We start from the raw sequence: 27,780 nt of genomic DNA, 5'->3' as shown, positions 1-27,780 counted from the left end.
ATGGAAGTTCAAACTTATCTCCATTTCACACATCTTTCAGCCGCCTCATTCAATCCGGTCCGCAACAACATTTTATCAGCAGCAACTATACGATTACCAGCACGAACCAGTAACAATAGACACCACCTGGTGTTTGCTTCCCAAAACTCCAATACCGCTGCCCCGAAAAGAGAGAAAGATGCAAAAAAACGAATCGTGATTACTGGCATGGGCCTTGTTTCTGTATTTGGTAACGATGTGGATACGTTCTACGAAAGACTTTTGTCTGGGGACAGCGGAATTGACTTAATAGATCGTTATGATGCTTCTGATTTCACAACTCGATTTGCGGGTCAGATTCGTGGGTTCAACTCGAACGGTTATATCGACGCCAAATATGACAAGAGACTTTATAATTGTCAACGTTATTGCATTGTTGCTGGGAAAAAAGCGCTTGAAGATACTGCTCTTGATGGCGATAAATGTTGGGAAAATGAAAATAATAATCTGATGAGTCAAAAGTATTTTGCAGATTTTAGAGTCTGGAGATTTAGAGTCTGAAGTTGCAGACTCTGGATTTGCTGAAGTCAACGTTTAAAGATTTCTTGAAGCCAAAGCTAAAGATTATTCTGGAGATATGTTTGCAGATTAAGAAGATTTGTTTTGAAGATTCAGTTTTATCTCCAGAGTTGACTTTCGATTTATTAGCAAATTAGTTTGGTTTTTAGTTTATCTTTTCCATTTTTATAGCAAAGTAGTTTTGGAAATCAAATCTCCAGATTTGGTCTTTATCTGTATAAATAGGGACGTATGGTTCATTTGAAAGATGCACTTGACACGATTAATATTATCAATCCTTTATTCCAATATCGTGTTCTCTCATTTTCTGCACTTAAATTCTTATTTATTGTATAAATTGAGAGTCTGGTGTTCATGGTTGTATTACTGTGAACTAATAACTGGTATCAGAGCGGGTAAGGTGTAAATCCTGTTACGGTGATCTTTACAAACGATCCATATTTTTATCAAAATGTCTACCAGTACCATTCCTACCCCAGTTATGGCTGGAAAAGGTGTGCCAATATTCGATGGCACAGACTTTGCAACTTAGAAATTGAAAGTCCTATGGTTTTTAGGATCTATTCATAAAGAAGTTGAGCATGTTCTTACAACAGGACCCATTATTCCTGGTTCAATGATAGCTGTTGTTCCTGCCACAGATACTGTTGCTGCACAACCTGCCTATTTTCGTGAAACACCAAGAGAAAGATGGGCCGACGCAGAAGCCATAAAGTTCAAACTGGATAGCAAGATAAGGAGTATTATTGAAAATGTTGTTACTGTTCCAATTCTCAGAAAGATCAATCATGCTAAGACTACTAAAGCTATGTGGGATCTATTGCTTAATGACTATGAAGGAGTCACTGTTGTTAAGACTCAGACGAAGAAGAATCTGATTAGATGCTATGAAAATTTTGCTGCTGAGCCTAAAGAATCTTTAAGTGATCTCCATTCAAGATTTCAGGTTCTGATAAATGATCTTGAAAGTGTTGGTGTAGAGAAAACACAACAAGTGTTATGTCAAAAGTTCATTGAATTGTTACCTTCGAACTTTGAGTCTGTAATTACATCTATGGTAATTAATGAGAAGATAGATAACTATGAGTTGAGTGAATTGTTTGGTATACTATCAAACTTTGAGGAAACACAACTGAAGAACAAGATCAATGCTAAGAAAACTGCTAAAGATCCAGAAGCTGCATTGGTGGCTACCACAAAGAAGAATAAGCAATTATTCTCTAGTTACTCTAGCAAGGTTGAATCTGAGAGTGATGAAACTTCTGATGATGATAGTGAATATGATGAAGATGAGGAGATTAAAGATCTGGAAGTCCAGATGGCTCTTTTGACTCAAAGGATTGAGCAGAAAAAGTTTGGTTATAAGAAGGGTAACGGCAAGGGTACTTTTGATCTAAAGAAAGCTAAATGCTTTAAGTGTGGCAAGTTAGGACACATAGCTGCTGACTGCTAGTCTAAGAGTGAAGGAGGTGCTAACTCCAACAAGTCTGTTGACAAAGCAAGAAAGTACAAACTTAAGTACATGAAGTTAAAGAGTGAAGCAGAAAGATCTAAGAACAAAGAACAAGAGAAAGCTTTGTACACAGAAGCATGGGAAGATGAAGACTCATCATCTGATGAGGAGGAGGATAAGTGTCTTATGGCTATAATTGATGGTGGTTCTAGCAAGTTTGAGGAAGATCTGAAAGCTATTGAGAAGATGGATAAAGACTCTACTTGTAATAAAGTTTCTGCTTATAAGGTATAAAACTTTGTGAACTATCTTGATAATGAAAAAGTGAGAATGTTTCAGTACTTGCTGCTTGACTTTCAATGGTGTTTAGATGATATTGATAGGGTAAGAACACAAATTTTTGATCTTAAAAACTTTATCAAATACAAAGAAGCTGAAATTAAAATCTTGAAAAAATGTGAGGTAGAACTTCACACATATAAAATGGCATACATAGAAGAAACTAAAAGGTTAAATATTGAATTAGGAAGATCAATTAAAAGGTCAAAACATTATGAATCAATTTGTAAATCCTGGTATGTATCTTCCAAAAAGAATTATGATGTTATTGCCAAACGAATTCCAAATGATGTCAAAGCTATACTAGGTGAAAACTACATATTAAATAATAATGTGGAAGTTGATCCAAGTGTATTCAAACCTAACATTTTACCAAACACATTTGTAAAATTTGATGGTGACAAAAAGATTTTAACCAATGCTTTCGTAAGATCATTAGATCCTGTTGAGCCTTCTGAGACTATAATACTTGAAAGTAGGAATCCACTAGAGTCTGAACTTTTGAAACCTTCAGACTCTAACATTTTAGTCTCTCAAAATAATAGTGTATGTTCTGACCTAGAGTCTGACACCCAAGAGTCAAGTTGCAAGAACAACTCTGAATCATCCTCTGACACTGACACTTGTCCAGATCCAAAAGGGTTAACTAAAAGAAGATCAAAGTCAAAACAAGCTAAGACTATTCAAAAACTCAAAAAGGAAATTTCAAAGCTCAATGAAAAAATTAAGAGTCAAGAAAAACCTTCAGTTAAAAGAGCATCTTGTTTTCTTAAGGAAATTAAGAAGGTATGGAAACCCAAAGCTTGTGAAAATAAAAGTGTCTTAAAATCTATCAAGGACAAGTTGATCTGGATTGGAAATAAAGCTTTTGTCTGGAGAGTGAAGGATACTCCAATTGAACCCACTGAAAAGTGGGTTCCCCTTAAAAACTAATCATTCTCTGTTGTTTGTGTCTTGTGTAGCAGGGTAATATGTGGTATCTGGATAGTGGCTGCTCAAGACACATGACTGGGTGCAAAGAGCATCTAGCAGGGTTTGTTGAAGAAAAGGGTCCTTCTGTAAGATATGGGGATAATTCTGTTGCAAAGACTATTGGTTATGGTACTGTTAAAGCTGGAAGTGTTACATTTAAGAAAGTTGCTTTAGTTGAAGGGCTGAAACATAATCTCCTGATGTGACAACCCGGAAATTTCCAACCAAATTTAAACTTTAATCTTTATATGTTTTCGACACGATAAGCAATATTTGTTAAGTTAAATTTCAAGAATTTTAAACTATGTTCATACATTCATTCAACCTCGACCAAGTTCCAACGATTCACGAACCATTAAACGAATATGATTATATATGTATATGTGTATATATATTATAACTTGAAACGTAAACAAAATATTAGATTAAATACTTTATATGATTGTATCTGTTTCAAAATGTTTATCAATGGAATTAGAAGATAAGATCAAATGATTGAATTATCAGATATATTGAATTATGATTACAAGTCTCTGTTGAAAGGCCCACGTTGATTTGAGAAATCTTTCCATTTTAACAATATTCAGAAAATGATAAAGTGATTTATAAATAAGAACAAATTGTCAATCATTGAGAACTAGACAAAGGATAGTGGAAGATTGAGTCTCATAAAGACTCGATTGATCTATTTAGTTTCAAACGTACAAAAACGTTTTCAGTTTAAAAAGAACTTTATTATTAAAACGTATATAACTTTTATAAATATCTAGAACCACTTTTGACAACTCATTACTTAACTAGTATGATAAAGATAACGATATTTATATTTTATTTTATATATATAACGATTTAAATTAATATTATATATATTTATACGCGTATTATACGTACATAGTTTTATACTTTTACTATACTTAAACTTTACCTTTACTTTATTTTTACTTTACTTTAACTTTAATAATTCAATTTAATAATTCATACTTTAATAATTCACTTTAATAATTCATACTTTAATAATTCACTTTAATAATTCATACTTTAATAATTCACTTTAATAATTCATACTTTAATAATTCACTTTAATAATTCATACTTTAATAATTCACTTTAATAATTCAAAAATCTATTATAAATAGAATTCAATAGGTTTCATTATTTCATAGAAACTTGAAAATATTTTTCTCTAAACTCTCTCAATCGATTTACATATATATATTTACTCCGTATCATTTCAAGATATTATTAGTATACATAAAATATTACGACGGAGTGCTGTCTGAGTGATTTCGAAATTGTTTTTCGAGTGGGATAGGATTAAGGAAATTATGGGTTATAGCTATGGAGGTGATTGAGTATGGTTCATGGGTATGCTCGTGAGGTCAATATAGTGTTTATCATTTCCGTTGCATCTACGTACCTTTCCTGCAATATTGAATCTCAATATTGATACGTGAGTACTCATAATTTAACTTTTACATACTAATAGTGTATCCCTGACTAGTGCTCGAGTATTTAGGATTATGCATGCTTGTACTTTTGATATTGCCCTTAGACAGGTTAGGTTGAATGTTGAATTAGTTACACTTGCGGTTGAGATAAGGTATAAGATATGCATGTCCTTGGAAAGCTAGCGAAAAATTAAGAACTTTTCATTTAGATATCGAATGGTTTCGATGAACGGATTAGAAGTTATAATCAATTAAATTTTCGATATTTTTATTAAAAATGATTATTATTATCGTCGTTTTTATCGTCGTTCTAGTTTTATCTTATTATTATCATTATTATTATCTTTATCAATAAAAGGGATTTATCATTAAAAATTGTTATTTTTTTTATTATTACTATCGTTATTATCGTTAAAGTTATAATTAGTATTATTATTATTATTATCCAATTATTATTATTATTGTTATTATTATTATTATTATTATTATTATTATTATTATTATTATTATTATTATTATTATTATTATTATTATTATTATTATTATTATTATTATTATTATTATTATTATTATTATTATTATTATTATTGGTATTATTATTATTATTATCATTACTAATATATATCATTATATAAAAATGGTTATTGTTATTGTTATTATTATTATTACTATATTATCATTAAGATAATTATTAGTATTATCGTTAATAATGTTATAGTAACTATCATTATTAATATTAGTGTAATTAAAACAAATATTTGTAACACCTAATTATTTTGATTACTATTATTATCATTATTATGAACACGATATAAAAGACGATTAAAAGCTATTAAACGAAACGATTAGGAAATAATGGGTAAGAGTATCATGATGAAATTAAAATATTATAAGATATTGATTTAGATAAAATTATCGTTCTTATTATTTTTATCATTACTATTATTATTAAAAGTATCGTTAGTATTAAAACTATCATTTTAACAAAAATTATCATTTTAATAGAAATGTCATTGTTACTATAAAAATATCATTATTATTATTATTTTAAATAGAATTATTATTTTAAAGATAATATTAAAAATTATCGTAAATATTAAAGTTATCATAATTAGAATTATCATTTTATCTAATGTCATCTTAGTAATTATAAATATTGATATTTTTTTAATAATAATTATTATTACAAAATAATACAACTTTTACTTACTATCATTATAGATATTATTTTATCAAATAAATATGTGATACAAACATATTTTACTACGTGTAATAACTTACTTTAATAATACCTTTCATATTATCTTTATGATATTAAATGAACCCTATAAATTTTATTACTTAATATATATAAAAGTATATTTTATTATATAAATTTAATATAAAATTTTATTTATTAATAAATAAATTATATTATTTACTCTAATAAATCTTTTAAAAATATTTAAAAATATAAAACAACGATATTTAAACTATATATTAATCATGTATAGATTTTTGGAAATTATTTTGAGTCAAATTTACTTTTGTTGACTTTTGCATATTAGTCTCGAGCATTAGGATTGTGGTACACTATGACTTGACCTAATTTGTTAGACAAATATTGACCAACACATAAATATATATAATTAATTTAGGTTCGTGAATCCGAGGCCAACCTTGCACTTGTTCAATGACGTTATATGTATTTTTACTACGAAATACAGTATGGTGAGTTTCATTTACCTTTTTACCCTTTATATTTTTGGGCTGAGAATTCATGCGCAAATTTTATAAATGTTTTTACGAAATAGACACAAGTAATCAAAACTACATTATATGGTTGAATGATCGAAATCAAATATGCCCCTTTTTATTAAGTCTGGTAATCTAAGAATTAGGGAACAGACACCGTAATTGACGCGAACTCTAAAGATAGATCTATTGGGCCTAACAAACCCCATCCAAAGTACCGGATGCTTTAGTACTTCGAAATTTATATCATGTCCGAAGGAGGATCCCAGAATGATAGGGGATATTCTTATATGTATCTAGTTAATGTCGGTTACCAGGTGTTCACCATATGAATGATTATTTTTGTCTCTATGCATGGGACGTATATTTATGAGAACTGAAAATGAAATTCTTGTGGTCTATTAAAATGATGGAAATAAATGATTATGATAAACTAATGAACTCACCAACCTTTTGGTTGACACTTTAAAGCATGTTTATTCTCAGGTGTTAAAGAAATTTTCCGCTGTGCATTTGCTCATTTTAAAGATATTACTTGGAGTCTTTCATAGCATATTTCGAAGAACGTTGCATTTGAGTCATTGAGTTCATCAAAGATTATTATTAAATCAATTTATAGTTGGATAGTGGATATTATGAAATGGTATGCATGCCTGTCAATTTTTGATGTAAAGAAAGATTGTCTTTTAAAAATGAATGCAATGTTTGTAAAATGTATCATATAGAGGTCAAATACCTCGCAATGTAATCAACTATTGTGAATCGTTTATAATGTATATGAACGGGTCCTTTCACCTGAGTGTGAGCCAAATTGCTGATGAAGACTGTGAAATCAGAATTAGGAAGAAAGCTGGTATTATTTATGATCATAAAGGAAGGCCAACACTTGTGGCCTGGAGATTTCAAAATGTGTATATGTTGGATCTAGAATCTATTGATACTGGAATTGAGACATGTCTGTACTCTCAGACTGTCCCAGAACTCAATTGGCTTTGGCACAAAAAGCTTTCTCATCTTAATTTCAAAAATATCAATGAGCTTTCCAAAAAGAAGCTTGTAAGAGGTCTTCCACAACAACCTTTCAAGAAAGATAAACCTTATTCTTCTTGTATTATGGGTAAACAGGCCAAAATAAAGTTTCCCTCAAAAACCCTAGCTACCATTAGTGTTCCACTTCACATGGATCTGTTTGGTCCAATGAACACTAGTAGTCTGGATGGAAAAAGATATACTTTGGTAATTGTTGATGAGTATTCTAGATTTACATGTGTTATTTTCTTAGCTGCAAAGAGTGATGCTCCTGAAGAAATCATCAACTTGATCAAGAGAGAGCAGGTGCAAAAGGGTGTTCTTGTCAAACAATTGAGAAGTGATCATGGTACTGAGTTCAAAAATGTCACATTAATTGATTTTTGTGTAGAGTCTAGAATTGGTCAAAATTTCTCTGCTGTTAGAACTCCACAACAAAATGGAGTTGCTAAAAGAAGAAATAGGACACTCATTGAAGCAGCCAGAACCATGCTATGCCAATCAAATGTTGCCCTAAGGTTCTGGGCTGAAGCTGTCAATACAGCATGTTACACTCAAAATAGGTCCTTGATTGTGAAGAAACATGGTAAAACTCCTTATGAGTTATATCATAAAAAGGTGCCTACTATTCATTACTTCCATATATTTGGGTGTAAGTGCTATATTTTAAATCAAAGAGATCAGCTTGATAAGATGAGGCCAAAGTCTGATGAAGGTATATTTATGGGATATTCTTCTGTATCCAAAGCTTACAGAGCATATAATCATAGGAGAATGAAGATTGAAGAATCCATTAATGTTTCCTTTGATGAAAGTTCTTTAGAAATGGATCAGTCATGTAGTACTGAGCTATCTGCACTTGGTGAATTATCTAATTTGATTTCAGGGAATAGTGTTCAGACTCTGGATTCAGAGTCTGAGTCAGATGAACCAAATTTGTCTGGATTGAGAAATGAAGTTGCAGATAATACTCACACAGAAGAATCTCCACAGGAAGATGAGTCTGATGTCAATCAAGAAAGTGATCAGTTATCAAATACCACCTTGGATCCTGTTGTTCCTACAAGAAAATCAACTAGAAATATAGTTCCTCCAAAGCATCTTGAGGATTATGTTGTGGATCCTACAGGTCTGCCTAAACCTATTTCTTCTTCTTAGACACCTGTGTCTGATTTTGCTATAGCAAATTACTGCTTCTTTTCTTGTTTTCTTTCACTAATTAAGCCTAAAGAAGTAGATGAAGCATTGGCTGGCAATGATTGGGTTGAGGCTATGATTGAAGAATTGACAGAATTTGAAAGGAATGATGTTTGAGAATTGGTTCCAAAGCCTGCTGATAAAACTGCAATAGGCACAAAATGGATTTTCAGAAACAAAGTTGATAAAGATGGTATTGTAATCAGAAATAAAGCAAGGTTGGTTGCTCAAGGGTACAGACAAGAAGAAGGAATAGACTATGATGAGACTTTTGCTCATGTTGCTAGAATTGAAGGAATTAGACTGTTTCTGGCTTATGCTGCTCACAAAGATTTCAAGGTGTTTCAAATAGATGTGAAGAGTGCTTTCCTGAATGGTAAATTGCAAGAAGAGGTTTATGTGAAACAACCTCTTGGTTTTGTAAATAAGAAATTTCCTAAGCATGTCTACAAACTGAATAAAGCATTGTATGGTCTAAAGCAAGCTCCCAGAGCCTGGTATGATACCTTGTCAACATTTCTTCTAGAAAAGAATTTTTCCAGAGGAGCCATTGACAAGACTTTGTTTATCAAAAAGGACAAAGGTGATGTGTTACTTGTTCAAATTTATGTTGATGACATTATTTTTAGGTCTACAAATCCACACTTGAGAAAATAGTTTTCTGACATTATGTCTGAAGAGTATAGAATGAGTAATTTATGTACTTTAAACTATTTTCTTGGGTTGCAAATAAAACAGAGTTTTGAGGGCATTTTTATTAACCAAAGTAACTACATTTCTGACATGTTAACTAAATATGGTTTTAAAAATTATTCTTCTTTAAGAACTCCAATGAGTGTTTCTGAAAAGCTTGATAAAGATGAATCTGGGAAACCCACTTGTCAATCAACCTATAGAGGTATGATTGGATCTTTGCTATATTTAACTTCAAGTAGACCTGATATAATGTTTGCTACATGTCTTTGTGCACGTTACCAATCTGATCCTAGGGAGTCTCATTATAAAGCTGTGAAAAGAATTTTTAGGTACTTAAAAGGTACCCCTAACCTGGGTCTTTGGTACTCTAAAGACTCAGGGTTTGATCTAATCGGTTACACAGATGCAGACTATGCAGGATGCAAGTTAGACAGGAAAAGCACCTCTGGTGGATGTCAATTTCTAGATGGAAAGTTGGTTAGCTGGTCTAGTAAAAAGCAGAACTCTGTGGCTACTTCTACAACAGAAGCTGAATATGTTGCTGCAGGAAGTTGTTGTGCTCAGTTACTTTGGGTGCAACATCAACTTCTAGACTTTGGGTTAACATTGACCAACACTCCAATAATGTGTGACAATGAAAGTGTAATTGCTATTACTGAGAATCCAGTGTTTCACTCAAGAACCAAGCATATTGAAATCATGCATCATTTTATAAGGGATTGTATTGAAAAGGGCAAAGTGTTTTTAAAGCATATTTGCACTAAGGATCAATTGGTAGATATTTTTACTAAAGCACTTCCTGAGGAAAGGCATTTCTATCTTCTTGGGCAAGTTGGAATGTTAAATCCATCAATTGAAATGTTGTCCAGTGATGATATTCCCTAATATGTTGTTGTAAAAAAAATAAAAAATTCAGTGTCTGGATGATGTCATATTCAAAGTCTGGATGATGTCATGTTATTCAGGGTCTGGGAAAGTTTACTTTGGTGTATTTTTACTGTAAAATCGTTTCCTTATTTTGTCAAGTAAAGTTTTTTATTCTATTTCCTAAAATAAAAGGGGGTAAATGGTAAATTTTTCAAATTTTTGTCAAGAGTATTTATTTTGTGCATATCTCTCCTATTTTTACTCTTCAAAATCTTCATCAAGCTAATCTCCTATAATAAACCCTAATTCCTCTCATTCGATCATCATCTTCTTCAAAAATTCTCTCAGTTTTTCAAAATTCGCTCGTGTTCTTGAAAGTTTTTGTTGAAGCTAAATGGAAAATTCAAAGTTCATTCCTTTTGTTCTTGTACCCTCCGATAACATGATTAGGGCGAAAGATTTCAGAGGAGGAAAAGATGTACAGGTTTCGGCTAATAACAGGGTTGCTTGTGGTACTATTCCGGAGAATTTTGCTAATGAAGGGTATGAAGATTTGGTATTGTTCATGCGAAATCACCCTTTGAAGGATGCTTTCTTCAAGACAGCGATCATGTTTCCAGAGATGTTAGGAGAATTTTGGTATACTTGCGTTGGGAACAGAGAAGCTAGAACTATCACTGGTACTTATAGAGATGGTAACAATTCTTTAACTCTTACTGAAAATCATTTAAGAATTGATTTGAGTCTTCCTGTTCAAGATAACTTTGTTAGAACTGTGTCAAGATCTGCTGTAAGATATTGTTTTCCTATGGTTGGTCAACCTTTAACTGATTCATCTGTTAAGATTAGTATGTTTTCTCCAAGGTGGATGTTTTTGTTGTCGAATATCATTAGAATTCTGAGTTTCAAGTGTGGTAGTCTGACTAAGATTAATGATTTTGAGGCACATCTGTTTCATGCTATAGTCACAGGGAGGAATATTTATTTTGCACGTTTATATTTCAATGAACTCTTGGTTCTCACTGAAAAAACTCCAAGGGATCATAATGTGCCTTTTATCAGAATCTTAAGTTTAATGCTTGAACAAGCTATGACTCCTGCTTTATATGATGGGCTTAAAGTGTTTCGTGTATATGAGTATACATTTATTCCAGAATGTAGTGTCAGAATATTTCACAGCCACATTGTGAATGATCAAGAAGTTGCTCTTACTCCTGCTATGATGCATTGGGTCAATCTTGGCCGTGCAGACCAACCTACAGATTCTGAGCAATCAGAGTCTGCAGGGGCATCTTTCTCAGAATCTGAGCAATCAGGGTCTGCAGAAGATCACAACAATGGTCAACAATCTTTATAATCTGAGCAATCAGATTCTACCCCCACACAAACTCCACCCCATGTTGTTACACAAACAGAGTAGGCTGAAGACATGAATGAGGAAATCCCACCTCATTCTAACCCATCTTCACCCACTGCTACTGAGCAAATTTCCCACTCAACCCACCTTATGAACCCACCAGTTCATACAGAGAATACCACCATAATTAAAACCTTAGATAATACAGCACTTGTGGATTCACCTCAAAAATTCACTAGGAAGAGTGCTTCTCGTACTACTCCATCACCTCTGCTAGAGGTTGGTGAGAGGAGTGCTTTGACCCAACTTGAACCTGGTAGAATAGTTAACTTGGATACCCACATTACAGTCACTGAAGAAACCAACTCAATTGACTTACATGAAGAAGTCCCAATCCTGGACTCAAATAACCAAATCCAAAAACCAACTGAAATGGCCAAGCCAACTTTTACCCCAGACTTAAGTCTGCCACTACCCACCCAAAATGTTCCATCCTTACACATTCTTGCACAGGCTGCCAATATCACACTCATGTCACAGGGTGAGATACAGGCCTCAAAACCGTCTATGTCCAAAGATCAGTTTTTTTTACAACAGGAAGGCTGTGAGGACTTACCAACGCTACCCTCATCTATTGGCACTACTTCTCAGACTGAGGCACCAGTCACCATGGTTGGCCTACATCAGGCTTTGACCAAGTTGACTAAGGAGTTTGATGACAAGCTTTCTGTTGTGCAGTCTAAGATTAATAATCTTAACTTTAATAATAATTTTGTTTCTAAAGATGAGTTGATGGAGGTGAGGAGTTTGGTTGGGGATATGCAGGGGTTGACTGGTACAAGTGGTTCAAGGTCTGTAACAGAGATTAATCAAAGGTTGACTGAGCTGGAGAAGAAAATGGTTGGTGTTGATGAACTGAGACAATGTTTTACTGGGTTTGCATCTGATATTTGTTCCCTCAAAAATCAACAGACTGAAATTTGGAAGTTCCTATCTTCTCTGCCTTTAGATGATGTCAAAAAGGGGGAGAAAAGAAAAATATCAGGTATTGATGCAGGTATTGAGGGGGAGCAATCTAAGAAGACTCACATTGAGGGGGAGCAACAAATTGAGGGGGAGGATATTGTTGATAAGGGTACTGGTAACAAACAGGGTAATTCTAGTGGTGTTTTGGTTGCTGCTACACAAAGAGCAGATGGTGAGCTTAGGGCTCAGATGAACAAGAGGTTCAGATTTAAAAGATATGATAGTGATGTTGTGAAAGTTGAGGTTGAAAAATCTGAGTTTGAAGGTGTGATTTTGCTGTTAACAATGGCTCATTTGCCAGACAGAAGGTTAGGAGTTAAAATGAATCAAATTGTTCGTTTAGGTTTTTGTGAATGGAGAGGCATAGCTGTTTATATCAACGAGTATGCAGGGGATCAAGTTATTGTGAATGAAGTGTTAAAGAGAGTGTGCATGTTGGTTCACTTGGTGTTTGAAGAAGGATTCATCAGTACTAAAGATTATGAAGTGTTTTGTGAAACTTTTAACCTGAGAATGAAAGAGAGAAGAGTTAAGGGACATATTGAAAGATATGCTGTTCCTGAGCATTTGGAATTTGTTGATAACAAGTATGTTGAACACTTGGATGGCTTGATGATAAAGACTACTGGAAATCAAAAGATGTTGATTAGGTGTGATCAGTTTGAAGAGGCAAGCATTGATATGTTGATTAATCTTTTGTCCAGGTGTGAAACAGAGCAAACATCTCCTTTCAGGGTACAATTGTTGAAACACTTGTATAGCAAGCTGAATATGTTGAAGAAAATTTCTCACATGAAGAGCAAGTGTAAGTTTATTGAAAAGGAGTATGCTAAGGTGGTTAATTTGGTGTTCAGGTTGTTTTGACATCATCAGATAGGGGGAGATTGTTGGGAAAATGAAAATAATAATCTGATGAGTCAAAAGTATTTTGCAGATTTTAGAGTCTGGAAATTTAGAGTCTGAAGTTGCAGACTCTGGATTTGATGAAGTCAACGTTTAAAGATTTCTTGAAGCCAAAGCTAAAGATTATTCTGGAGATATGTTTGCAGATTAAGAAGATTTATTTTGAAGATTCAGTTTTATCTCCAGAGTTGACTTTCGATTTATTAACAAATTAGTTTGGTTTTTAGTTTATCTTTTTCATTTTTATAGCTAAGTAGTTTTGAAAACCAAATCTCCAGATTTGGTCTTTATCTGTATAAATAGAGACGTATGGTTCATTTGAAAGATGCACTTGACACGATTAATATTATCAATCCTTTATTCCAATATCGTGTTCTCTCATTTTCTGCACTTAAATTCTTATTTATTGTATAAATTGAGAGTCTGGTGTTCATAGTTGTATTACTGTGAACTAATAATAAATGCTCCAAGGTTTTTAAATTTTAATCCATACAAGTACTACATGTTTATCTTATTTCTATTAATCTGATATGTTTGGTAACATTACTTTCAAATGGTGATCATTTACAGATTAATAAGGAGCGAGCTGTGGTGCTCATTGGATCGGGATTAGGAGGAATTACCGTTATAGCAAATGGCATGGAAACTATGAATAAAAGAGGTTCTAGTAAAGTCACACCGTATGCAGCACCTTTTTCGTTAGCGAGCATGGGTCCCGCTTTACTTGCTATCGATATTGGTTTTATGGGACCAAAATACAGCATTTCAGCTGCTTGTGCAACGTCTAATTCATCCTTTTGTGCTGCTGCGAGTTATATACGTGAAGGTAAAGCTGATTTGATGATTGCTGGTGGTGTGGACGCTCTTGTTAATCGTCCTGGCATGGGGGCTTTTGCTGCAACTAGATCAATGTCTAAAAGAAACAATGATCCCAAAACTGCTTGTAGACCATGGGATAAAGATAGAGATGGCTTAGTCATGGGAGAAGGTGGAGGTGTTTTGGTAAAACCATTAATCATACTAATACTAGACTACCCTAATCATTTTTGTATTTAATTAATAATGATGGATGGATATTGGTTATTATTCTACATACTTGTTCTTCTTGAACACAAAACGGATGAGATTTTTCATACTTACGTTATGCGCGAAGGGAGAGTATTTTATACTCTAATGGGTCTAACCAGGTTATCCCGTGACTAAGTTGAAAGAGACGTGAGACGGGGTCGAGACAGTCGGGATCTTGGAGCGTCACAAGGTCAAGACGTGGTCAAGGCGAGTTCGAGACGGATGTTGACCAACATTGACTTTTTATATGTTTGTTTCATGCATAGATATTTCAAATTAAAGACATACATTCCACATAATATTTCAAACATAAACATTTAAAACAACAATATTTTAAACATTTTCAATAATTTTAACACAGATATTTGCCTTTATTTTGAATATTTATCTTTAATTTGAAATATTAATGTTTGAAATATATATAGAAAGTCAACCTCGATCAACATCCGCCTCGACCCTATCTTGACCGGTTTTTTAGGTTTGTGAGCGTTGTCACCGTTATTGACCTTTTTTTTTCATTGTTGACTGTTGTTTAATAGTTGACTTTTTTAGATCTGTTGCACACGGTACACTGGTAAATCCGTTGCAACATCTGTTGCGACGGCCGTCTCAGCCATTGTTAGCAACACTTCCCGTGACCGTTTTCCGAGCCTTTTCTGGCCACCAAAGATGATCTTTTCAGGACTCCAATCACTAGTCTAAATTGTTAATGGTACATTTGTTCTTAAGGTTACTGATTTTAAGTTTATATCCATCTATTTGGTTTGATTGCAGGTGATGGAGAGTTTAGAACATGCTATGAGAAGAGATGCACCAATACTTGCCGAATACTTAGGAGGTGCAGTAACGTGTGATGCTTATCATATAATGAATCCTCCATTGGATGGTCTTTATCTTTCAAATTGTATCGAGAGCAGCATTGTTGACGCACGTGTATCCGTAGAAGAGGTATACAATTTTTTCATCACTTGTAGTTTGTTTGAACACTTTCCTAATTGATATTCTACTATTTGTATAGGTAAACTACGTTAATGCACATGCAACTTCCACTGTGAATGGAGAATTAGCAGAGTTAAATGCTCTCAAGAAGTTATTCAAGAACACTACGGAAGTAAAACTAAATGCAACTACGGTGAAGTATGGCCCCATTATTCATATTGCCTATACCATTTGTAGTTCATATATTAAGATTGTTAACATCTTTTGTATATTTTTTTTCAGTCTATGATTGGACACAGTATGGGGGGCTCTGGAGGTCATGAGGCAATTGCTACGATTAAAGCAATTCAAACGGGCTGGTTGCATCCCACCATTAATCAATTCGTACGTAATACCTATATTCATTTCCTTTACCACTTCCTCATTATAATCAAGGTTGAAGATCTCGGATCTCAGAGAGATCTCGTTTGGACATTTTTGGGGAGATCTCGGCATCTCGGGGGAGATCTCGGACGTTGACTTACGTTGACTTTTTAGTTTTTATAACATAAATATATTCAAATAAATAATTATATGTATATTTATATATATTATTACGAGATTTTACACGAAAATTCAAGTAATGAGTGAGAAAATTCATAAAATTACGAGATTTTAAGATAAAATTCGAGTAATGAGCGAGAAAACTCAAGAAATCGTGGCTTTGACCAAGTTTGACCCTGTTGATCGAGAAATCTCGAGAGATGGACATCTCGTCTCAGCGGCCTTCCAAGAAAGAGATCTCGGGGAGATCCCAGAAAGAAATAAGAAGATTTACAACTATTAGCTGTACATTGTATATTTTCCATATTTAAAAGATCACGATATATATGACAGAATTATATACCTCTGTAATCCCTGGAAATCAGGAAGTTAGTTAGACCACAACCTTCCACAAATTCTGTCTCGCAAATGGTATTGCATTTCGCTTTTCATGTCCTCACACTTCTCAACAAAATGGAAAGGCCGAAAGAAAAATTCGTGCGATTAACAATATCATTCGCACCATTTTATCTCATTCTTCCACACCACCTAACTTCAGGCACCACGCCCTATCCATGGCAACATACTTACTCAACATCCTTCCTACCAAACTACTCGACTACCTCTCACCCACACACATACTTTACAAACGCCAACCCAAATACGATCATCTTCGTGTCTTTAGATGTCTCTGTTATCCCCTTCTTCCCGCTACCACTATCATCAAATTACAACCCAGTTCCACTCCTTGTGTCTTTCTCGGTTATCCCACCACTCATCGTGGCTATATGTGCTACGATCTTAAGTCTCGAAAAATTATTTTGTCTCGCCATGTTCTCTTTAACGAAGATATCTTCCCTTTCTCCAAACCACAACCACTACAATCTGAACAATATGAATTTCTTCACTCACCTTTATCCATTCTACCACTCGCAACTCCAACACCTCCCATACAGTCGACTCAATCTGTTCCCTTAGCCCACTCTACTTCATCAGCCCAGTCCACTGCTAATACATCACCAGCGTCTACTCCCACTAATACTTCGGCCCACACTCACTCACCTCATGCCTCTGCTGAACTCTCCCATTCGACACAATCCTTACAATCGGCCCAACAATCCACCAATGATTCTACACCACCCACCACTCCAAACGTAAATCCTACACCCTCACCAAATATATCCGTCACCCATGCTGACTCTCATACCACTTCTACTACTCCGCCTCCTACACGTACCATGACTACTCGCGCAATGGTCGGTATCCATAAACTCAAAACCCTGTTCAATCTCCATGCCACAACCACTCCTTCTCCAATTCCTCGTAACCCTCGTGAGGCTCTAAACGATCCTCACTGGAAGCGTGCCATGACGGATGAGTTTCGTGCTCTTATTAAAAATGGGACTTGGGAACTAGCACCTCGTACTAATGAAATGCATGTTGATGTTATGCGAGGTGTATATAAAATAGCTATATATTTTACTAGGAAAAACTATTAAATACGATACAATTTTACACAAAATATGACAAGTTTTAATTATTTATTTACAAATGGGATATACCTAAACCTTGCTACAACACTATAGGCAGTGTACCTAATCGTAGAGTAGTGTAGTTTTTAGTAAGTCCGGTTCGTTCTACAGGGAGCTGGCTTATTTCACACTATATTTTAAACAATTATATTCGTACAAAATATATTATATTAATAATATATAAAAGGGGGTTTTACCGTTTAATGACCGGTTTGTCGATTTTATATTTTAAGCGAAGCGTAAAGTAAATGACGATATTTAACTAACAATATAAAATAAATAACAATAATTAAAATGACAATAAATAAAAGTACGAGGAAATATGAAATAAAATATATTATGCTTATTTAAACTTCCGTAATCATGATGTTTGACGTGTTGATTTTTAGTTTATTCCCATGGGTTAATTGTTCTTAGTCATGGATTATTTAATATGCCCGTCTGGTTTTTGTCCATAACAGTCCATCAGTCATAAATATAAAGTGCGAGTGTCCTCGTCAAATTATCCTTATATCCGAAGTCATATATTTCAACTAATTGGGGACTTAAACTGTAACAAGGTTTTAATACTTTGTTTAATAATTACACCAGGATATCGACTGCGTGTAATCCAAGGTTTAATACTTTGTTAACAATTACGCCAAGTGTCCTTGTACATAATTTTACCCCTGTTTTAATAATTCCATAGACTATTAATCCATTCTCGTGTCCGGTTAAATGAACGATTATTCGTACATATAAATATCCCGCCCATCGTGTCCGATCGAGTGTATATGGTTATTTATAGGGACGTCCAATTGTAAATCTTTATATTAAAATTAACAAACTATCATTTAGTTAAACAAATATAAAGCCCATTAATAGCCCATAGTCTAATTTCCACAAGTGTCGTTCTTTTGTCCAAACCTCAATTATGGTACAAAGCCCAATTACCCAATTTTAGATATTTTTAACCCAACATCATGATTACTTCGGTTCAAATAAGCATAATAACAACTTAGTTACGAGACATTAATTTAAAAAGGGAGAACATAACTTACATTGATTATTTAACGCGTAGTGTTACACGGACAGAGTTCCGGCTTAAAAACCCGTAAATAACCGTTACATAACCCAAACTAACTAAAATAAAACTACCCTATACTATATATATATATATATATATATATATATATATATATATATATATATATATATATATATATATATATATTATATATATATTTATTTATTATTTATTACAGAGTATTATTATTATTTTTTTTATGTTATTTAAACTCGGCAGAATGCATGGCCTTTTATAGGCATTTCTGATTTTTGCAGCTCCGCGAGTTGCGGCATTTTAAGCCTGCAAACTCCGCGAGTCATGGAGTTTGATAATCCAGCTCACACAATTTTGGAACCTTGCTTGTCGACATAATTTATATATAAATATAAAATATAAATAATTAATATAATTATTTATATATTATATTATATTTTTGTGCATAGTAGACTTGTAATTTTTGGTCCATTGCATCGGGCGTTGATAGTTGGCTCGGGTACCGGTTCCGGATTTTCGAACGCCTTTTCGTATAATTTAATATCTTGTACTTTGCGTTCCGCAACTTGTACTTTTGTCATTTTTAGACGTTTCTTATCAATAAGTTGAACCACTTGGATTGTATCTTGTACATTTGAGCTTTTTGGACGTTTTTGTCTTCAAATCGTCATTTTCGCCTTTTGTCTTCTCACTTATTTAATATAAACGATTACATCTTAAAATAGAACAATTACAACTAAATAATTTACATATTGGGAGGATATTGCTACAAAATATATGTTCATTTGGAGCACTATCAAATATCCCCACACTTGAACGTTGCTTGTCCTCAAGCAATACATAACTTGAAATAATATAATACATCACACGAATCACTTCTTTATTCTTCACACTTTGTACATCAGTGATTTTGATATGGCGGTATAAATAATGATAGTAACGATAGAACCATGGTTAAAGGTGGGTGTGTCATCCACAGTTGCCTCGGGTTTAGGTCAATGACACTTGCAATCAAATAGCCGATTTACTTTCAGTTTCCAAAGCAAAGTGCACATTTGAAAGGCGGTTTACAGTCCCACATGACTATGAAAATGTAGATCCTTAAGGAAATTGGATCTTTATGAAAACATTTGATCTTTTGAAAATTCAATCTAGCTTTTACCCTAGATAAGTTTTCCGGAATAACCCTTCACCGGTGTTTGCAAAATGATTTTTTTTGTGGGTTTTGTGGGTTTCAGATTTGAAAATTTTAGCTCAAAACTTATGGTTTTGTGTTACCCACTTGCTAACCTTGTATTAGGAAAGCAACAAGTCCAGTTTACTTGTCCCGTATATTACCTTTCGGTAAACTACCGTCCGGTTGTAAAGGAAAGCGATGAACAAGCAACTGTTAAGGCAATATCCCGTGACTTGCTTTTGATTATGGTCTATAAACGTGTCGGATGCTAGTACTATCCTTTGTAGGAGCAATAGTAAAGATCATCCTATGATTTTTTGGTCTGGCACAAGGTCCGGTCTCCGACCATGCTATGCAACCACCGTTCTTAAGGTTGACACCCGATTTGGTTCAGGTGACCTAATGAATTCCAGGTGAATTCCTATGATTTTACGTTCAATGGTAATGAACGCATTGAAAATAGGTTTTCAGAAAACAAATCGGTTTTAATTTTGATCAAAATATTTTCTCGTTCAAGCTCGAGTTTAGATATCATTGAATTCCATGAGTTTGTAATTCTCAATCTTTAAGGTCAATCTCAAGGATTGAGTAATATCAGGCTTAAAAGCTGATTTTTTAATCTTTAAGGAGATTATCCTTTCTGGGGATCTGATTCATTAGTCTTATCAAGCTAATTTGCACGGTGCCCCCCATTGTACGAGATAAATCCTTCTCATGGTTAGGATAAATCTGACCACTTGGCGACCCTGTTTGATGCTGAGGTCCGTGGATTTTTTGCTGATTTTAGTGATGACTTTTCTAGATTTTTCGTCAACCTACAGCTGGTATGGACGACAACTTCTTGACCTAAATCAAGAAGCGCGTGTCTTTTTCGGAAGACTTTACTTCCTTTTAATGATGGAATTAATTCATTGTGTAGATCCATCTTTTCTTTTCTTTCATCGGGTAAAATAGTTAATTTAGTCCAAAACAAAAGCACCTGCAATAAACTTTACAGAAACATGTGCTAGATAGTTTTTAATTGAATAACTAGGTACATTCTCCCCACACTTAGTTTCTTTCTTTACCTTTTTATTCTCCTTTATTTCATTTTAAATGAATTCAAGCGTTTTAGGGTGTTTCTCAATTTATGTCCTTTCCGAGGTACCGATAATTTCGGTATTAACACCTAGTTTTCACCGTTCATAAATATATATAAACATGATTTTAAATTCATTTAGTTGAAAATTTTTCAAATTTTCATAAAATTTGGCAAATAAACCAAGTATAAACCCGAGAGAATTTATAACCCTTCTCCACACTTGAGATCATGCAATGTCCTCATTTGCATGAAATCAGACTCTAATTATAAATTCATGAGGGTGATTAGTGTAGAAAAGTGATTGAAAATACCCAGTTTGTAATTACAAAGCTCGTCGAATGATAGATGGCGCGCCTCATCGTTCATTCCTTCTTGTTTTATCACACATGCTTTTTTTTCAAAAATGGCTGCTTTTCTGAACTGTTTACTAATATTTGAAAAAGCATCTTTTACCCTAATCATGCATTTTTATTAACGAGTTATGCACTAACCCGAACCCCTAATTTAACGTTAAGTGGGGTTAGACTTCCCCACACTTAGCTGACGACATGTGAAGTCGGTAGAATAAGTTCCACGAATTAAAATAGTGAGCCAGTTGTTTACATCTCGGGTGGTATATATTATATCAATGGGTTTAAAGTTTAGACCCACCCGATCGTCACTACCTAATTCTTTTTTAAGTATAGCTTTTAGTAAATGGATATGTCTCTTTTCTGGTTCTTGGTCAAATGGATCGATATACACCGACATACTTATTTCTATAGGGTGGACAATTCCTAATATTTCCTTCCTTTTATTCTCGTGATCAAAGTTTTCACCTCTATTACCCGATTGGGTGAAATCCGAGGTGTCATTATCTATTACAGCTCGTAGTTCATCTTCGGTAGATGACTCGTCTATTGAGAATATTGGGTTGGAAGGTTGTGTAATGGTGAAGTTCGGTTTGGCCTCGGGGGTAAAATTTTCAACGTTATCGTTTTCCCAAGAGTACCAATTTGTCACCCTTACTTCTTCTTCATCATCCATTGATGGATTGATGATTTCGTCGGTAGAGGCTAATGTGTCATTATGTTGTGAAATTGGTAAGACTGAATAAAAAGTATCATCGGGATAGTTGGTGATTTCGGAGCTCTCGAATTCATCAAAATTCGATGATCTGAGATTTTCTTGCACACTACTCCTCAGATCAACAGCTGTATAATCTGATAGAGTTTCAACTTGCCTACTTACAAACTCTCTCATTTGTTCATTTTGAGCATGAAGTTCTTCGAGTTTGATTTTCATATAATCTAAAGAATTTTCAGACACATACTTTTTCTCGTCCTCTGGTTGTTGAGTTTGGATATATTCTTGGGAATAATCCCAATTAGAATTGTATTCCTCATAATCATTCCATTCAGGTTCTATGGGTTCATAATTTTCCATAGGAACGTAATAATAACATTCCCATGTTGAGTGATAATCTCCACAGATTTCATAACCAGTTATTGTTTCGTCATTCGTGATCCAAGATTGACTGAACGAATTACCATCAAAACCCGTTTGAGAGTATTGATTTAATTGATTTTGGAGTTCAAAAAGAGTTTCCAAGGCCTTGTTTTCAAAATTTTCCATTTTATTGCGATGGCCAAATTTTAGCTACAATGTGGTGCATTCACTAATTATCCTATTAGGTATAAAATAGAAAAACTTATATAAGTTGTCCAATTAATAGACTTTTCTGATTTTTGCCCACGTTTTGAATAGCCAAAAGATGCAGCAGGAAGCCAGGACCCTTTAAATCGGAAGCCCACAACTTGCCACTAACAAATCCAACTATTACTACGAACCAGAAAATTTGGATGCCTATTAACTTAACCGCTTAAATAATTTTTCTTTCCGTTTGGAGAATTAGATAAGAAGTAGAGAAAATTTCTAAGTCCTAAAAACTAAAGCGTCGAGAAATAAGAAAGAAAAATATTGCGCGTCGAAAAACGTCGAAAAATAAAAATAAGAAAGTAGCGCGTCGTAACTTAAAAGGTACTAAAATTTATAAACAGCGTCGCAAAATTCTAAAGCACCAAAATTTTAGTCTAAAGAAATAAGCACTTAAGGAATTTTACGGCAAATCCTAAAAATCTAGAAATAAAAACACTAATCTTAAAACTAGATACAAACGACAAAAATACAAATATTACGATTAAACAAATAAAAAGATACAAAAATAAAACTAAGCTTAAAATTGATAAAATTATTTATTTTTATAAAAGTATTAATTTTTATATATATTAAAACTAATTATAATTAATATTACAAATTAATTAATAAAACTAAACTAATTATAATAATAATTAAGTAAATAGGGTTAAATAAAAAAAATAATAAATAATAATTACTCCGTACTTAATGCGAATTAGGGTTTGTGGTGGCCTGACAGGGCGGCTCCGCGAGTCGCGGTCCCACCTGGCAACAAACTCCGCGAGTCGCGAAGATTTGAAATTAAAATGACAAGTTTCGTTTTTTTTAAATATTTATATTAATTAAATAAAACTTATATTTAAAAACTAAAATATAAATACTTTATAATTTTATAAATAGACATCTAAAAAAAATAAATTTATATATATATTTTTTTCGATTTTTAATTTTTAAAATTTTTATTTTATTTTATATTTTTGGACACTTATAATAAATAAGAAAATATTTTTACGAAATAAGAAATAATTTATTTTTACAAAAATATAGTTTTTCACCCGATCCCCGGCAGCGGCGCCAAAATACTTGATGTTATGAGAGGTGTATATGAAATAGCTATATATTTTACTAGAAAAAACTATTAAATACGATACACTTTTACACAAAATATGACAAGTTTTAATTATTTATTTACAAATGGGATATACCTAAACCTTGCTACAACACTATAGGCAGTGTACCTAATCGTAGAGTAGTGTAGTTTTTAGTAAGTCTGGTTCGTTCCACAGGGAGCTGGCTTATTTCACACTATATTTTAAACAATTATATTCGTACAAAATATATTATATTAATAATATATAAAAGGGGGTTTTACCGTTTAATGGCCGGTTTGTCCATTTTATATTTTAAGCGAAGCGTAAAGTAAATGACGATATTTAACTAACAATATAAAATAAATAACAATAATTAAAATGACAATAAATAAAAGTACGAGGAAATATGAAATAAAATATATTATGCTTATTTAAACTTCCATAATCATGATGTTTGACGTGTTGATTTTTAGTTTATTCCCATGGGTTAATTGTTCTTTGTCCTGGATTATTTAATATGCCCGTCTGGTTTTTGTCCATAACAGTCCATCAGTCATAAATATAAAGTGCGAATGTCCTCGTCAAATTATCCTTATATCCGAAGTCAAATATTTCAACTAATTGGGGACTTAAACTGTAACAAGGTTTTAATACTTTGTTTAATAATTACACCAAGATATCGACTGCGTGTAATCCAAGGTTTAATACTTTGTTAACAATTACGCCAAGTGTCCTTGTACATAATTTCACCCCTGTTTTAATAATTCCATAGACTATTAATCCATTCCCGTGTCCGGTTAAATGAACGATTATTCGTACATATAAATATCCCGCCCATCGTGTCTGATCGAGTGTATATGGTTATTTATAGGGACGTCCAATTGTAAATCTTTATATTAAAATTAACAAACTATCATTTAGTTAAACAAATATAAAGCCCATTAATAGCCCATAGTCTAATTTCCACAAGTGTCGTTCTTTTGTCCAAACCCCAATTATGGTACAAAGCCCAATTACCCAATTTTAGATATTTTTAGCCCAACATCATGATTACTTCGGTTCAAATAAGCATAATAACAACTTAGTTACGAGACATTAATTTAAAAAGGGAGAACATAACTTACATTGATTATTTAACGCGTAGTGTTACACGGACAGAGTTCCGGCTTAAAAACCCGTAAATAACCGTTACATAACCCAAACTAACTAATATAAAACTACCCTATACTATATATATATATATATATATATATATATATATATATATATATATATATATATATATATATATATATATTATTTATTTATTATTTATTACAGAGTATTATTATTATTTTTTTATGTTATTTAAACTCGGCAGAATGCATGGCCTTTTATAGGCATTTCTGATTTTTGCAGCTCCGCGAGTTGCGGCATTTTAAGCCTGCAAACTCCGCGAGTCGCGGAGTTTGATAATCCAGCTCACACAATTTTGGAACCTTGCTTGTCGACATAATTTTTATATAAATATAAAATATAAATAATTAATATAATTATTTATATATTATATTATATTCTTGTGCATAGTAGACTTGTAATTTTTGGTCCATTGTGTCGGGCGTTGATAGTTGGCTCGGGTACCGGTTCCGGATTTTCGAACGCCTTTTCGTATAATTTAATATCTTGTACTTTGCGTTCCGCAACTTGTACTTTTGTCATTTTTAGACGTGTCTTATCAATAAGTTGAACCACTTGGATTGTATCTTGTACATTTGAGCTTTTTGGACGTTTTTGTCTTCAAATCGTCGTTTTCGCCTTTTGTCTTCGCACTTATTTAATATAAACGATTACAACTTAAAATAGAACAATTACAACTAAATAATTTACATATTGGGAGGATATTGCTACAAAATATATGTTCATTTGGAGCACTATCACATGTTATACGTTCTATGTGGATATTTAAACATAAAGTATGTTCTGACGGTTCTTTTGAGCGGTATAAAGCTCGTTTGGTTGGTGATGGCAGGTCTCAATAGGTTGGCATTGATTGCACAGAAACATTCAGTCCCGTGGTAAAACCCGCTACAATTCGGGTGGTTCTCAGCTTAGCACTCTCCAATCACTGGGATATACGATAGCTAGATGTTAAAAATGCCTTTCTTCATGGTAATCTAAAAGAGACGGTTTTCATGTATCAACCAATGGGTTTTCGAGACCCAGTACATCCAGACTATGTATGCCACTTAAAGAAATCGTTATATGGTCTTAAGCAAGCACCTCGGGAATGGTACCAACGGTTTGCCGATTTTGTTGCCACTCTTGGCTTTACACATAGCAAATGTGATCATTCTCTTTTCATCTACAAAAATGGACGTGACACCGCTTACCTGCTCTTGTATGTCGATGATATTATCTTGACTACTTCGTCCGATGTACTACGACTCACAATTATGAACCACTTGTCCAACGAATTCGCAATGAAATATTTGGGCAAGCTAGACTACTTCTTGGGTATTTCAGTCCAACACACCTCTAGCGGATTGTTCCTGAATCAGTCCAAATACGCACGTGAAATAGTGGAACGTGCGGGTATGTCCTCATGTAAACCTGCGAGAACACCTGTTGACACTAAATCTAAATTAAGTTCGAAGGCAGGGCAACCATATCACGATCCCTCTTACTTTCGAAGTCTAGCCGGCGCACTACAATACTTAACCTTCACTCGCCCGGATATTTCTTATGCGGTACAGCAAATTTGCCTTCATATGCATGCACCATACGACATACATATGCACGCACTCAAAAGAATAATACGCTATATTCAGGGTACTTTACATCATGGTCTTCATATGGTTCGGTCTCCTACGACTACCTTGGTCTCTTACACGGATGCTGACTGGGCTGGTTGTCCGGACACCCGACGCTCCACATCTGGGTACTGTGTCTACCTCGGTGAGAATCTCATTTCGTGGTCCTCTAAACGTCAGCCGACTCTCTCTCGTTCAAGTGCCGATGCTGAATATCGAGGGGTTGCCAATGTTGTGTCCGAATCCTGTTAGTTGAGAAATCTCCTACTTGAACTACATCGACCAATAAACAAAGCTACTATAGTCTATTGTGATAATGTGAGTGCCATCTTCTTGTCAAACAATCCCATTCAACATCAGCGGACGAAACATGTTGAGTTAGATATCCACTTCGTTCGGGAAAAAGTTGCACGTGGGCAATTTCGAATTTTACATGTACCTTCATGTCATCAAGTTGCGGATATCTTCACAAAAGGCTTACCTTTGGTTCTATTCGATGAATTTCGGGACACTCTCAACGTCCGTCTACCTCCCGTTTCGATTGCTGGGGACTATTAGCTGTACATTGTATATTGTCCATATTTAAAAGATCACGATATATATGACAGAATTATATACCTCTGTAATCCCTGGAAATCAGGAAGTTAGTTAGACCACAGCTTGTATAAATATAGTCGATTGTAATAAATAAGATCATCTCAGTTTCATAACCTAATAACAACACTGATTATAATATTTCATTTTCATGCCCTTGGTTCAACTGTAGGACACCGAACCTGCGGTGGAGTTTGACATAGTTGCAAATCAAAAGCAAAAACATGAAATCAATGTTGGTGAGTTTCTTTCATATCTTCCTAAACTTTTGGTTACCATGATATAATTGTCATCTTGAATAATTTTTTTGGTATGCAGGTATTTCAAATTCATCTGGCATTGGTGGTCACAATTCCGTTGTAGTGTTCTCATCATTCAAGCCTTGATATGAACATTTATCAGCGTTTATCTTTCTTCCATTTCTTATTTCAATAAATGTAATAAGTAAGGTGTTTTTTTTATCAAGCATTTCGTTGCAATTATATTACAAAACAACAACAAAATTCAATATGACATTAGTAGTGTATGGGGGAAGTGAAATGTAGACAATCAACAAAATTCAATATGGCATTTAGTTTCACCTATTCGAGAATAAAAAACAAGTCATTTCTCCACCCAGAGTGAAACACTCTCAAAAGTAGAGAAAATCATCTATCTCTCTATTCGACGGATAAGAAATTGCTTCCGAC

At 33.7% G+C, this 27,780-nt stretch overlaps 2 protein-coding genes across 2 annotated transcripts; both read left to right on the top strand.

The window, feature by feature from the left end:
* LOC139901557 (3-oxoacyl-[acyl-carrier-protein] synthase I, chloroplastic-like) lies at nucleotides 1–27,477 on the top strand. The gene is made up of 8 exons (XM_071884252.1): nucleotides 1–463; nucleotides 8,420–8,427; nucleotides 14,150–14,581; nucleotides 15,422–15,595; nucleotides 15,666–15,779; nucleotides 15,869–15,970; nucleotides 27,264–27,330; nucleotides 27,410–27,477. The coding sequence occupies exons 1-8, from the start codon at nucleotides 1–3 to the stop codon at nucleotides 27,475–27,477; spliced, it is 1,428 nt and encodes a 475-aa protein (XP_071740353.1).
* Nucleotides 25,892–27,055, top strand: LOC139896307 (uncharacterized mitochondrial protein AtMg00810-like). Its single transcript, XM_071878929.1, has 2 exons — nucleotides 25,892–26,744; nucleotides 26,802–27,055. The coding sequence occupies exons 1-2, from the start codon at nucleotides 25,892–25,894 to the stop codon at nucleotides 27,053–27,055; spliced, it is 1,107 nt and encodes a 368-aa protein (XP_071735030.1).
* Nucleotides 27,478–27,780: the final 303 nt, after the last annotated feature.

This window comes from Rutidosis leptorrhynchoides, chromosome 3 (assembly GCF_046630445.1).
Source record: "Rutidosis leptorrhynchoides isolate AG116_Rl617_1_P2 chromosome 3, CSIRO_AGI_Rlap_v1, whole genome shotgun sequence".
NCBI classification, from domain to species: Eukaryota; Viridiplantae; Streptophyta; class Magnoliopsida; order Asterales; family Asteraceae; genus Rutidosis; species Rutidosis leptorrhynchoides.
Note: the sequence above shows the minus strand (reverse complement) of the source record. Positions and strands in the feature narration are given on the sequence as shown.